Source organism: Aethalodelphis obliquidens, unplaced genomic scaffold (genome assembly GCF_003676395.1).
Source record: "Aethalodelphis obliquidens isolate GAN/ISIS:26980383/991018 unplaced genomic scaffold, ASM367639v1 scaffold17, whole genome shotgun sequence".
Lineage (NCBI taxonomy): Eukaryota > Metazoa > Chordata > Mammalia > Artiodactyla > Delphinidae > Aethalodelphis > Aethalodelphis obliquidens.
The window spans coordinates 30,638,704-30,652,172 of NW_020837961.1; the positions used below are offsets into that span (position 1 = coordinate 30,638,704).

Below are 13,469 nucleotides of genomic sequence, written 5' to 3' on the forward strand. Positions count from 1 at the left end.
GAAACATTGAAAAAAAATAGGTCCATACCACATACAAAATAAATCTCAGTCTAGACTACCTTCTGATAAGAAATAAAGCTTTGCATATAAAATAAACATTTTGGAGGCTGTCTACAATGATGATAAAACTATTACTAATAGTGTAATTTTCCATCATGTTGGTACTTTCCTATAAAAATGATATGAAATCAGCCTCTGCATACTCTCAAGTGCTGTGCTGCTCACACTACATGTGCGTGTAAGCATGACAATCCACACCCATATTCCTGTCTCCTTGGCTTAATCAGAGATGATGCAAGTCTTTAAAGCATTTTTTTTTAGGCTTTGTAAGTGTCTGAGTGCTATTTTCACCTCTAATTGGCGGGATACATCTCTTTTTAAAAGGATGTGACAGGGGCTTCCCTGGTGGTGCAGTGGTTGAGAGTCCGCCTGCCGATGCAGGGGACACGGGTTCGTGCCCCGGTCTAGGAAGATCCCACATGCCGCGGAGCGGCTGGGCCCGTTAGCCACGGCCGCTGAGCCTGCGCGTCTGGAGCCTGTGCTCCGCAACAGGAAAGGCCACAACAGTGAGAGGCCCGCGTACAGCCAAAAAAAAAAAAAAAAAAAAGGATATGACAAATAATTTAGAATTCTGAGGGCATGTGTAGGAAAAAATTAAAATAAAATTTAAAAATCATGAACCTAAGATAAAAGAACTCAGATGAGGGGAGGGAATGATCCTTAAGAAAAGGTAAGTTTAATTAACAAATGACTGTGAAAATAAAACACAAAATCTTTGTAATTGTAGTGGTTCATAACATTATTGTAACAGTGAAGTATAACTTTTATGCCTCGAAGCCATAGATTCTCAACCTCAGCAATTGATATTTTGGGCTGGATAACTTTGTGTTGGGGGAGGCTGTTCCTTACACTGGCTCCACCCATCAGATGCCAGCAGTGTCCTACCCCCGACCCAGGCAGTTGTAAGAACTAAAAATGTTTCAACCAAGGGAAAATTTGCCCCCTGTCGAGACGTGCTGCTCTAACCTTTCAGTTATCAACCGAAAAAAGAAGTTATCCTAATTTCTCTGAAATCACCTGAAGGGTAGAAAACAATTTTAAAAATCCATTTTAAATAAACATTGCTTCAAGTGAGTTTTCCAGCTCCAGAAGAAAAAAACTGGGACATTTACTTAGTTATTGCCCAGGTATTTAAAATATTGGGATTTATATAAATGGACACCATAAAATATGAAATATCATATAAAATCTATGCAATATCTTCTATTTCAACCATTATTCCCCTATGCATTCATAAAATACCATCAATAAAGTAGCCAGAGGTAAGGAAATATATTCATTTTACATTAGTACAGTGGCTAGTATCAGAGATACCTTCACTTTACATACTTTATATTATTCACTATTTACAAGGAATAATTAACCAAGTGTTTAATTGATGCCAACTACTTTGCTAAATACTTGACTTCTATGTGTTATCTCACTAGAAGAAAAGATAAATCAATTAATATCACTATCATGAGCTATAAAATTCATAAGATTCAAGGTTTGGTTGTAGCTGAACTTCCCGGTAAAATTCCCAAAACTTTAAATGCTAGTAAAATATAGTAATCAGAATTTTGAGCACAGTAAGCCACACACAAGCATGGCACTGATGGAAAGAAGCTGCATCAACTCTTGGAGGCTACAAGGGTAACAGTGATGGATAAGTTACCACTAGTGACTAATAGGCAGAGTTCTTAGAATGCTTAACTTCCAAACAGTGCAGTTTAGAAAACAAGTACATTCAGTAATACCAGAAACCCAAACATAAAGGAGAAAAAGAAAGGTCTTATTATCTAAAAAGCAATAAACAATGCAAATGCACACTTACACAAAACAAGCACTGGACTCTCTTGATTAATATACCTAAAAATTAAAGTGAGTTCCCTTATTTTTAATAACATTTTTAATTGAGATATACTTCACAAACATAAAATTCACCATTTAAGTGTACACTTCAATAGTTCCCAGCACACCCATCTTGCTGTGCAACCATCACCACTATCCAATTCCAGAAAACTTCCATCACCCCCAAAAGAAGCCCCATACCTATCGGCAGTTAGTCCCAACCTGCCCTCCTAACATCACCTCAATCACTAATCTCCTTTCTGTCTCTATGGATTTTCCTGTTCTGGATATTTCATATAATCATACATTATGTGGCCTTTTGTGTCTGGCTTCTTTTACTTAGCATAAGGTTTTCAAGGTTCATCCATGGTGTAGCATGTTCCTTTTCATGGCTGAATAATCCCTTATTTTTTGCAGCAAATAAGTGAAGCATTTCAAGTACTGTGTTTAGACATGTCACCTGAAACATTTTCAGCCACTCCTGGAGGCCTGTAGGTGGTTGGACAGATGTAATTCGGCGTCGTTGTTGCCCTTGGCCATTGGCTGCTCTCAGGTCTCCAAAAGTTGTCGGTGTTGCTGAACATGGTACGAGGCCAGCGGTACTACAAGAAAATACAAGAGTGGAGACAAAGACAGATATTTATTAAGAATAATGGGCTCTAGTTTAATAAGAATGGGATGACACGGCATATTTCAAACATCAATCAAACTATTATTTTTATTTGCTTGTTCCCAGAGAGCAAGGATGCACAAAACCTTTTCTGCTATTGTAGAGTAAGCTTCCTCCCTCCTACATAACCACCTGTTTTTATCCCGGCACAGCTAATTGCAACCAAATGACAGAATCTCTATGGCAAAACTGTAAGTTGTTGGTAACATACAAATAATGTTAAAATATTTGCTTAGAAGATTCAGGTTCCACTTGCCTATGTCTGGTCTTCAGCATCATAATTAAACAAAAGTTTAAATTTCTTTCACAAAAAGGGGTGTGAGATTATTAATGCTTTAAAAAAATCATATGTAGCAGTAGTCTGTTCAATGTCTTAGACATTTCACTAGTCACATTATTCCTTAAGTTTGCCCCAGATGCCTTCTAAGTTATTTATAATATTTGTCTATTCCTCTCTAATTTCTATTGCTATGATTAAGCTTAGTCTAAATAATATTTAACAGGAATAAGCCTTGATTAGAAATGTGTTTACTCAAACAGGTAGGTAGGTAGAACTTATTTTATTATATGCAAAATTAAATACTGTAAAATGAGATCATTTTGGCTAAATACTTTTAGCCAATAATTTAAATTTTGAGACAGTTAAAAAAAAAAAAACACCACAAACCTGAAATTCAATTAATTCTGCCACTAGTAAAATAAGAGATGATCTATCTCTAAAATTGTTCAACTCTCCTAAAAATGCCTAATAGCAGAAAAAGTAGTTAGAACTATGTTATTAGTATATTAAACTTTGCTTTCTAATTTCAATGCCTAATTAAATTAGTTAAACTCTAGGTAAGTACTGAACATCTCTATCTTAGAGACACGTGGAAAAAAAGGAGCAGAAAGATTCAGGTAACAAAACCGTGTTTGTAAAATAATCTTCATTTTATTGAGCTATGACAGTAAAGTGTTTTAAATCCAAAGAACGTATAAATTATATCCTAACAGTTAACTATCAAGCTCTGAAAAATTACTAATGAAACAACTCCAATTCTTTTTTATCCAGCATATCTCATTATTTGCTTAAAAATGCATCTCAGTCACCAGATAATACAGAAAAATCTTCATATCTACCACCTTTAAATCTTTCAGCATTATACATCTAAGATGGTCTCTAACATTCAACAACTAAATCTATTTTTCTTTTATCAAATTTCAAAGGTAAGCTCTATTTTCTTCTCTGAAATGAAATAGGATGTGATTATAACTTAAATTTTCTAACAAAAATGATGAAAAATCATAGCTTCATCTTATTATTAGAAAATCTTTCAACAAAATTAAAGAACATCAAAAATACACTGATCAAGTCTCCAAAAAGACACGGCAATCAATATGCTGTCTGGTTTGCTTTAGTAAGACTGTGTGTTAAAAGGCTAAAAATAAAACTTTCACCTTTGCAGGTACTTTCTCAATAAAAAAGTCGGCAACTAAAGAAAAATTTTACTAAAATGTGTTCTGTGGTAAAAATTCAGCAGTCATTTATAAACTGCCTTAAAAACAACTGAACCATTTAATACTTTTGCCCTGGCATTAGCCATATTAATTGAAGACCAAAATTATATGGTTAACTGAAATCTATACATTAAAAAAAACAGCACATTTTAAACATTAAACTCAACTTTCTCATCCAAGAAACAGTTTATCAAGATTAGAAGAAAAAAAACAAAAATGAAGTGAATAGTTTCACTTGTCTATCACTCCACACCCTCTGGCGGAAGTGCCAAAACACAGTGAAATTTTCAAAAGGCAAAGCCTACATAAGAGGGAGGAAGGGAACAATTAACATGGGATCATCACACAAAAAGCATTTCCTGAGTAACCAAGAAATAGCTTTATTTTTCTCTTTTGTATCATTTTTGTATATAAAACTACTCTAATTATTATGATTTCTAAGTTTCACCAAAGAGCATCTGAAAGAAATATTTTCCACAACTGAATGAAGTAAAAGTATAAACTGGTTCCCTGGAAAAAAGAGATGCAATCTGTAACAATGTTCAATCACATAAACTTATGTCTGAGCAATGTTAATTTTATTGTATCTTAAAGAGTAAAAATAAATCTAAATCAAAATATTGAGGGGAAAAAAAAGAAATGTCACCATAATGAAGTTCTTATGGTTTCTATAACTTTCAATCAGTTATTTGAAGAAGTGACAATTATGCAAAAAAGACCCCCCATAAAACCCTTAAGATGCTTTTGTCATTTAAATTTTAAAATACCACATTCCAAATGACATCCAAAGCCATTTTTAATTAGCTGGGTAATAGATATTGTGCTTAAGTTAGCCTAATTAGCGTGAGAGTGGGAAAAGTTTTATACTGATGCAAAATCCAAAAATGATGGAATGGTGCAGGAAACAAAAGTACAGTTGTATTTAGTTGTTATGGAAACTATTCTACTGGTGTGGAAATGTATGTGTTAAAAACATAAGACTTACGAAGCAAATAAAGGGAGTTTCTAACATAGTAATCTCATGAAATAAGATTCAGTTAGTAATTGTGTGGTCTATTTCACTGCTAACAAATGTATCTTCAGTTATGCATATATAACTATCCACCCTAGAACAGCTGTTGCTATAGTAACAAGATACATTTGCTCATATCCATATTTTACGATTTACTTTTTAGAATTCCTTAAAAATTATGATTTAAAAATTTTGTAGATAAGAGAACTTCTGCTTGTGTCTTACTTCAACGTATTAGTAATATAAAGCCACAGTGGCAGTCATTCTTCTCCTTATTTAAAATGTATGTTTCTCAACTTTCAGTGATCTCAAAATGTGTTAAAACAGTCAACAGCATTAGTGACAGAATCATCAACTCTTTAAAGAAACATGAGAATCATGAGAGAATGAATTATTATACTTAATATTACCTTGTATATTCTGAGACTTTGCATGGTTTCTTTCCCAAAGAAAAAGAGCGGACCTCAGAACCATGGTCCAACTTTCTTTTCATCTATAAGGTAAAACAAATGAGATATGTTTAAAAAAAATCACCTGTCCAACTATCAAATCTTAATGTTAGCATCAGTAATACTGAAAAAATTCTTAAGTTTTCAAATGCCCTCAATGTTAATTAGGCATAGTTAATTAATATAGAAAATAAATGTTTCATACTTTCTTCTATTAGTTCTACTTTGTTTTACTCTTTACAAGACTGGAAAGGTGAATTTTCCCCCCTAATATTTGTCCAGAAGAACAGTGTATGGTGATTTAAAAATTGATATCCATCGTATATATTCCTTGAGAGTACTATACCTTTCACATTTTCTAGTTTAAGAACCAACACAGGGGAACATGTCATGTTAACCCACACAGAAAAGAACCATATTTAATATACTGTTCTTAGTGATTTACATTTTCCTTTAAAAACGTATTTTAAGAAAGATAAACAACAAATTCAAAATTTCAAAATCAGAATGGAAGTAATAGTCACTGAATTTAAAACACATTATTATAAAAGGGTAAGGAAAATAATGTAAATAAAATGCTCTTGAAAAGTAATTATGATAAGGCATAAAGCAATGAATATGGGCAATGAAGACAGTACAAATAAGTAAGTCCATAATAAGAGGGAAATCTGGAGATGGTATAATAACGGTAGGAAAAAAGCCATCAATTGATATTTTACACAGAATACATAGCTCTACTGACAGATACTCAGGACAAAATATTCTAACTTGAAAACCAACAAGAAAAACAGAAAGATTTAAAAAGAATGAGTTATGCATCTTTGTAAGGTATACCCGACATCTGTAGTTTTAAAGTATTTTATTATGCTATATAGGTATGTAATATTGTAAATATATTCAGAATTATATTTTGTCGTCATCAATATTGAAATATATATATTTTTATATTTTACTATTGGTTAACTGAGGTCATCTTACTATAGATATGTTATAAAACTATAAAATAAGATCTGAGAAGATTCAACTTTCTCTATTTCAGCAACCCCTCTAAGATTTGTGTCTGCTAATTAATTACTGTATCATTGAAAATGATGGAAGCGGGGGAATCCCAGAGTGATAGAAAGTTACCCTCATTTTTGTAATAAGGTGAAAACCCTTGCTTTGCAGCAGCCTTATTTTCTTACCTATTCCTCACATGGGAACGTCATAACACAGCATGCCACACTGTAAATACCAGAGAGAAGCAACAAGACTAAAAGCTTTTTGAACCACACTCTGGGTAATAAAGACTGTTTTTATCATCATGAAGAAAGTATTCTAAAACACAGGGATAATCTTACAACGTTAGAGGCAAGAGGTGAGCATACGACAAGCTCATCCACAATTTATACCTTAGTTCATGAAATACCGACAGAAACGGAATTGGTCTTATTTCAACCCTTCAGAAGTTTCTGTGCTCATAACATTGTTTTAAAGTGATTCCTCTCAAAACCCATTATTTTCTTTCTCCAAATAATTTTAATAAAAGGCAAAAATAAATACTTTAATACATAGGTAGCCACATGCTTGCATATATATAAATTATAGACACACATGTACACATACACACAAATGTATCCATCAGGAAGGTCAGTCAGTACAGATTACCTTAAAAATCTATTTTTTTATAACTTCCACAAACCCTCATTTTCAAAGTTGTTATGATAAACTTTGATATTCACTGTAATTAAGTTTGTAATACTGGCTTTCAGAACTTCCCTGGATATCTTGTAAATACATTGGTGCAAATGCCATTTGCCACTAAAGCAAACTTTATTTCCATCTTAGAAATCCCTTCAATGAATAAAAATGCCTGAAATTCATATCAAGGGAACTGCTGTGAAAGGATTTTTAAATTTAGAATATTTTATAAAATAAAGCACTTTCTGTATGACTATATGTCTTTTAAATATTATATTGTTTACTGAAAATACCGACTTTAGAACCAAAAATCAATCCTGCAATTTTGAAAGGGTACCGAAAGTAAATATAACCTCTTTAAATATAAATCCCCAATATTCTAGCAATTCTAGACTTTAAGAGAGGTAACTAAAGAAAAAAGAAAAACCTATATATAAGGTATAGAAAAATTACAGGCAAAAGGTTCACTAAAAGCTAACTAAGGATAGAGTATTTCCAGGTCAGCATTTAACGGAGCCACATTTCTAAAGTCTGAATATATTTTTAGAGGAAAATTCTCACATTAAAATGTACATTTTATTTTAAATGTAAAGCTTTTTCCAGTTTATGTTGTCTTTCCATTATTTGCTTACATTCATGATATAAAACAGAATATCAGACATCCAGCCACCCACCAAAATTAGAGGATACTGCAGCCATCTCTGATGATACAGATTTTCCTTCCCAGGCAGGCACACACACACAATCATACAACACAGGAAGAAAACAGCTTACTTACTTTGTAAAAAATCATTTTTAGTGTGCCGTAGAAACCCATATTTTCTGGATTTTTCCCCTTCAGTGATTCTGTGCCCCCGTGTGTCCGGCTGCTTGGCAGTCTCTGACAATATAAACCTTTTTCAGGTAGGTATGTCACAGATTCTAATGTGGACATGCTCAGGCACGTCAGAAAAGGAAGATTAGGGAGCAGAACCGGCAACAAAACTCCACAGTAGAGGCAAATGCAGCTCAGTATCAAACCGCTTCTTGGGACACACATACATACATGCAGCTTGACTGAGGAGAACTCAAGGGAATAATGAGAGAGAACCGAGAAGATTATTGGAGGAGACTATGCCCTGTCAAAGCCTGGACTGAACAGATTCCTCCCTCAGCAGCAGAGGGATCAGATTACATCTTCCCTTGAACACAGAATGGTGCAGTCCAGGATTCAGCAATGCAGACTGCACATCAATTACATGGTGATCCGCTCCAGGGAACCCGTAAGCACACAGCGCGCTGAACAGAGGGAGGAGGTGGGCAACGAAGGAGACCGCCCCCATACCACAGCCCCCTCTCTCCCCTTTCAAACTTTCAGGAGGTTATTTTTGTATTTTGTAAAACCTGCATTTTTGAAGAGTTTTAAATGGCAAGCATCGTTTCCGCAAATAAGTCCTTTCAGAAACATTTTGAAAATGGAATATATTTTCATATGGTCCTCCCAACGGAAGCAAAGCAGTCTATTTTCACTAACTGCTACCCTATTACAGTCAGTCCTGGATTAGGTTTTTCAAGTAGCTTGGACAGTCCAAAATGGGCAATTCCAAAGGGAGGAATTAGATATTCTTTGGGGCAATTTACAAAAAGGTAAACCAGTTTAGAGCATACGACATTTGCAGAAATTATGTAATAAGTTATACTTCAATCTGTATATTTCTTATATTAAGATTTAATGTAAATATTCCCTTTGCTTTCCCATTCCATTCATTTAAAACATAGTCTTCAAGAAAATTACCACACACTGCCAATCCTTACTAATCATGAGAATATCTTTTTATGATTAACAAACTAAGTATATAAAGTCTGGCTGAAAGGTTCTGTTTCTCCCAAGAGAGCAAAAACTGTGCTCATTGGAGAGTCTTATAATTATTTGTTCATTTACTGTTGAGTAAACAGGAGGCACTGGATTTCTACCTCTAAACTTACTTTCACAATGTGTACTGCTTATCATTAAAAAGTTATTTTATAGAATAATAAAGGTACTAAAGTTTGCCTGAAGGCAACCTTTTTCTTAGAATGACTACTACGCAAATCTAGATATTTCATCACTCAACTTGCTACAAAACCAGCTTCAGAGGCAATTATAAGATTCCTTGGACTAGAAAGGCCCATTATTAAGGGCCTAGTTAATTAACTCCTACCCTCCCCATTAATGTTCTTTATTACAAGCAAACTGTGTGCCTATAGTTACTTAAGTACTTAAAAAGTTTCTTCAGGAAAAAAGAAATACTATTTTGACTTACTACATTTTAATACTCTCTGCTATGGTAATAAATGGCTTTTGTTAGAAAAATGATTCTAAATACTGCATAAAGTAGTATAATTTTAAAAATAAATGTTTACCTTTTTAATTAAGACATTAAGTCAGTATAACCTCTTTTACTTTATATTTTTTTAAACATCTTTATTGGAGTATAATTACTTTACAATGGTGTGTTAGTTTCTGCTTTATAACAAAGTGAATCAGCTATACATATACATATATCCCCATATCTCCTCCCTCTTGCGTCTCCCTCCTGTCTTTTACTTTAAAACATAAATAAGATAATCTAAAATTTTATGAAAATGTACATCTTGGGTCTTCTCCTGGAAGTTATAGTCTACATATTATCTTTAAAAAAAAAAAATCCCCTTCCTGGCTCTTAAACTAATTCTTACCCTCAGAAACAATATGTACATGTACCCAGCAAAAGTTAGTTTTCTAAATAAACAATTAGCTTACTTCAAAGGAAAGTTCCTTTTAAAAAGAAATCTCTTACTCTTAGGAAAAAAAATCCCAAATGTTAGGAACAGACCCATAAACCCTTTCATTAGAGCTTCAGAGCATGCAGGATTTTAAAAAAAAAAAAAAAAAAAAAAAAAAAAGGATACCCCCTCCCGCCACTCTGGGCTGTCTGAAGAAACTAATTGTAAAATGAACACCTGAAATTTCCTCTAAAGCTTGTCGGAGGACAAAGAGACTACCTACCAGTCACATACTGGTATATACCTTGACTTCAATTGAAATCATGTCCTACCTCTAGTTGAACTAACCTTTTCAAATTAAGTCTACTCAGTTGAGGACACCGACCAACTTTAATAAACCAGGAATGCCGTCTCAAAATCTAGGATAATTGAAGAAGAAAATATCTTAACTTTGTACATTCAACGGAATGCTCTTCTGGTCATATGGCTCCTATGTATGGCTATGAAGTTACAGGAAAACCTGATTCCCACAAATGTATGTTTATATGTAGGTATGTGTATTCATATCTTATTTTTAAACAGGTAAAATATTTATCTGGCTCAAAAATCAAAATGATATGCAAAAAGTAAACACTGAGAAGACTCTCCAACACCCCCACCCACCCATCTACCATGGTTCCCACTTGGAAATGATTTTCATTAGTTTGTTTATCCTTTAAGTGAGAATGTGTATGCTTATAAATACTCACAAAGACCTAATTTTTCCAAATATTTAAACAATTCTCCCTAATATCTTGTTTATAATGTTAATTTGAATTGCGAAGAAAGAATTTAAGCAAAGCTAGTCAACCAAGTCTCTAAGTAGATTTCAAATTAACAGAATAAAAATGAATGATTTTCAATATTCTCTAAAGTACTAGGAATGAAAATTGTGATCTATTATATTATTTTCATCATAATCTATATATGAACAAAGCAAATGAAATCATTCTCAAATTCCTGTTTCTGGGAGTCTTGGCTAAAATACAAACATTTAAAACTTTATTCAGAGATTTAAGGTTTTTACTAATATGACTGAAAAAGGCTTTGTGTGTGAATCTTTATCTATCTTATCCCTGTGGTAGACAGAAACATTGTAAAACTGAGGTCAGTCCATAATCTATGTTAAATAAGTTTACCAAAAAAAGTATTTTATGCTTTATGCTAGAATGTTAGCTACTAAGTTCACTGAAAAAGCTAGTTAATCATTATAGCTAAGAAAATACTTGTGTTTCTCATCCACATTTTTAGAATTAATATCTCAGTGTATTCAATATCATTTTCACTACAATAAACTAAATCTTCATGTAATATCAGCTAAGCAATGAATTTCCCATTCTATAAAGAATTATTTCTTGTGCTGACGGACGTGCTATAAACCTTGCTGAAAATCTATTAGTAAGGGAGTGACTAACAATGAAGTCCTTAGATCATAGCCTATCTGCTAATTCAGACTCAGTGCTCATTTCATCACAACTCCATTGAGCTAGGTGTATGAGCAATGCACGAGGGCAGTAGCTTGAAAACTGAAAAACAGCACAAAGATATGAAGATGTACTGCCCCAGAGTGTAAGCCTCTGGGAAACAGTAGCAGTAGAACAATTAACTTGTGAGCTAGTATAAGAGAAACGGCTCTTTCTAAGCAATTGGTGGGGATGACTACGTTTTCAGAAGAGCAAGCTGTGGTTATGGGCAGATACAAAAAACAATCTACATGTAAATAGTGAGAAAAATACAAACAGTAAAACAGTCTTCATGTATCATGTGTCTTCAGAGAAGTATGTATCTTATACATGGTGTCGACAGAGGAAGGAGTCGTTAATAGAGTACTTTTCCTCACCTTGACTCTCAGAGTTCATTATTTCCATTTTAAATATATTCTTCCATTGCACTTATCATACCTCATTGTAATTTTTATACATCCCTCTCCCCTACCACTCAAAGGTTCACAGCTTTCTAAGACATAGCAGAAAAATGATATATAACAAATAATTAATAGTTTTGAATCACTGACCATACAAGCAAGTAGTAGCAACCATGGCATCATTTTTCTAAAGCATAAATATATAACTAGTACTAAATTATACTTAGTGCTAAAAGTCCAACTATTGTATTATAATTAGTTGATGATACTATAAATACTATTGGTTCTTTGCATTACTTTGCCAACATTTAAAATTTTATTTCCATTTTATAATAGTAGGATAATGTGTTTATATTTGTACATCAGTGATTTTCTTCATTACTATTATGACAACATTCTTTACTCTGATGTTACACTAAGAAAACCACCTAGCACAGTTAGCCGTCTTGCCCTGAGCACAGAATTTAGATTAGAGACAGTTTGGGATTTCAACATCAAAGAAAGGAATGGCAAGCATGTTGAGGTTGAAACAAACTTGAAATCTCACTAACCCACAATCATCAGGTTTCTGGGGTGCTAGTTCTTATTAAAAGGTTCACAACTGAAATTGGCAAGTTAATAAACCTGTTCTATCACAGGTATTATCTATTAAAATAGGATGTATGCCCAGCACCTACATTTTCCCTAATACAAGTAGGTGGCAGTATTGATCAATAAGCTATTTTCACATTTATTCATTCATTAAGCATTTATTTACACCAACTATGTGTCAGGCACAGGATAGTACATAATTTAAAAAACTTCTTCTTCCTCCATTGAATTTATGCTCAATTTAAGACAGAGAATAGGGTGATACATATACACATCTGATTCTTAGAACTCACACTGAAATTAGTTCAAAAAGTTTTTTGAGAATATGTAAAACGAAACAAGGTAAGCCAGATTTAGTTTGAAATTACCATCCAAGGAAACAAATATTAAAATACTACTGCATTAGAAAATATCCCAAACACTAAATATTGTAATATATAACAACTTTGTTTAAAATACACTTGTTGGGAAGTGAGGGGGATGCTTCTAATAATATACAAAATCCTAACCTCAGTAAATCAAAATGCAAATCAAACTATCACAGCTTAGACTGGTTTAAAAAAATTTTAAGATAACTATGATTGTAGGAGTGGTACTTAAAATTTTTTTTCTTATTCCTGATGTTTAGAATATTTATAACTTTCTTTATAAAAATGCAGCCCCTGAAGGTTTGACACAAATTACAATATTGATTCAAGATAAAGGTTTTTTTCATCCCTTAATTTGGGCCAAATTACTGATCTGATAAACACGCACAAATATATGTATCTACCAATAAATAAATATAGACACATACAGAATTTCACACAATAATGCAAGTTAAGAGTTCTATTTATCACAGGCACACAAGAAAATAATGAAGATGGGAGCTCTGTTTGTTTGCTCTTCTAAAATTTATATTGTTATAGAGCTGTCAGAGACTTACTACACATACCAAAACATTACTTACAATACTTCTTTGTAGACAAGCAACATCTGCAATAATTTGACAAAGTTGGTAAGTCACTCTGGAGTTTATCCTGAATTATCTAGAAGGCAATTAATCTTTAAATC

At 33.1% G+C, this 13,469-nt stretch overlaps 1 protein-coding gene across 9 annotated transcripts in view; it reads right to left on the reverse strand.

Moving 5' to 3' along the window:
• The window catches only part of FBXW7 (F-box and WD repeat domain containing 7), a 207,254-nt gene that overhangs the window by 24,359 nt on the left and 169,426 nt on the right, over nt 1-13,469 (reverse strand). For 8 of the 9 annotated variants that reach the window (XM_027117189.1, XM_027117188.1, XM_027117185.1 and 5 more), the window contains 2 exons: nt 5,480-5,562; nt 2,351-2,492 (listed from right to left, as the gene is read on the reverse strand). In XM_027117189.1, coding sequence (XP_026972990.1) covers nt 2,351-2,492; nt 5,480-5,562 — 225 coding nt within the window. Of the gene's footprint in view, nt 1-2,350; nt 2,493-5,479; nt 5,563-7,976; nt 8,530-13,469 lie in introns of those variants that run through there. The other variant, XM_027117190.1, reaches the window with a different exon arrangement.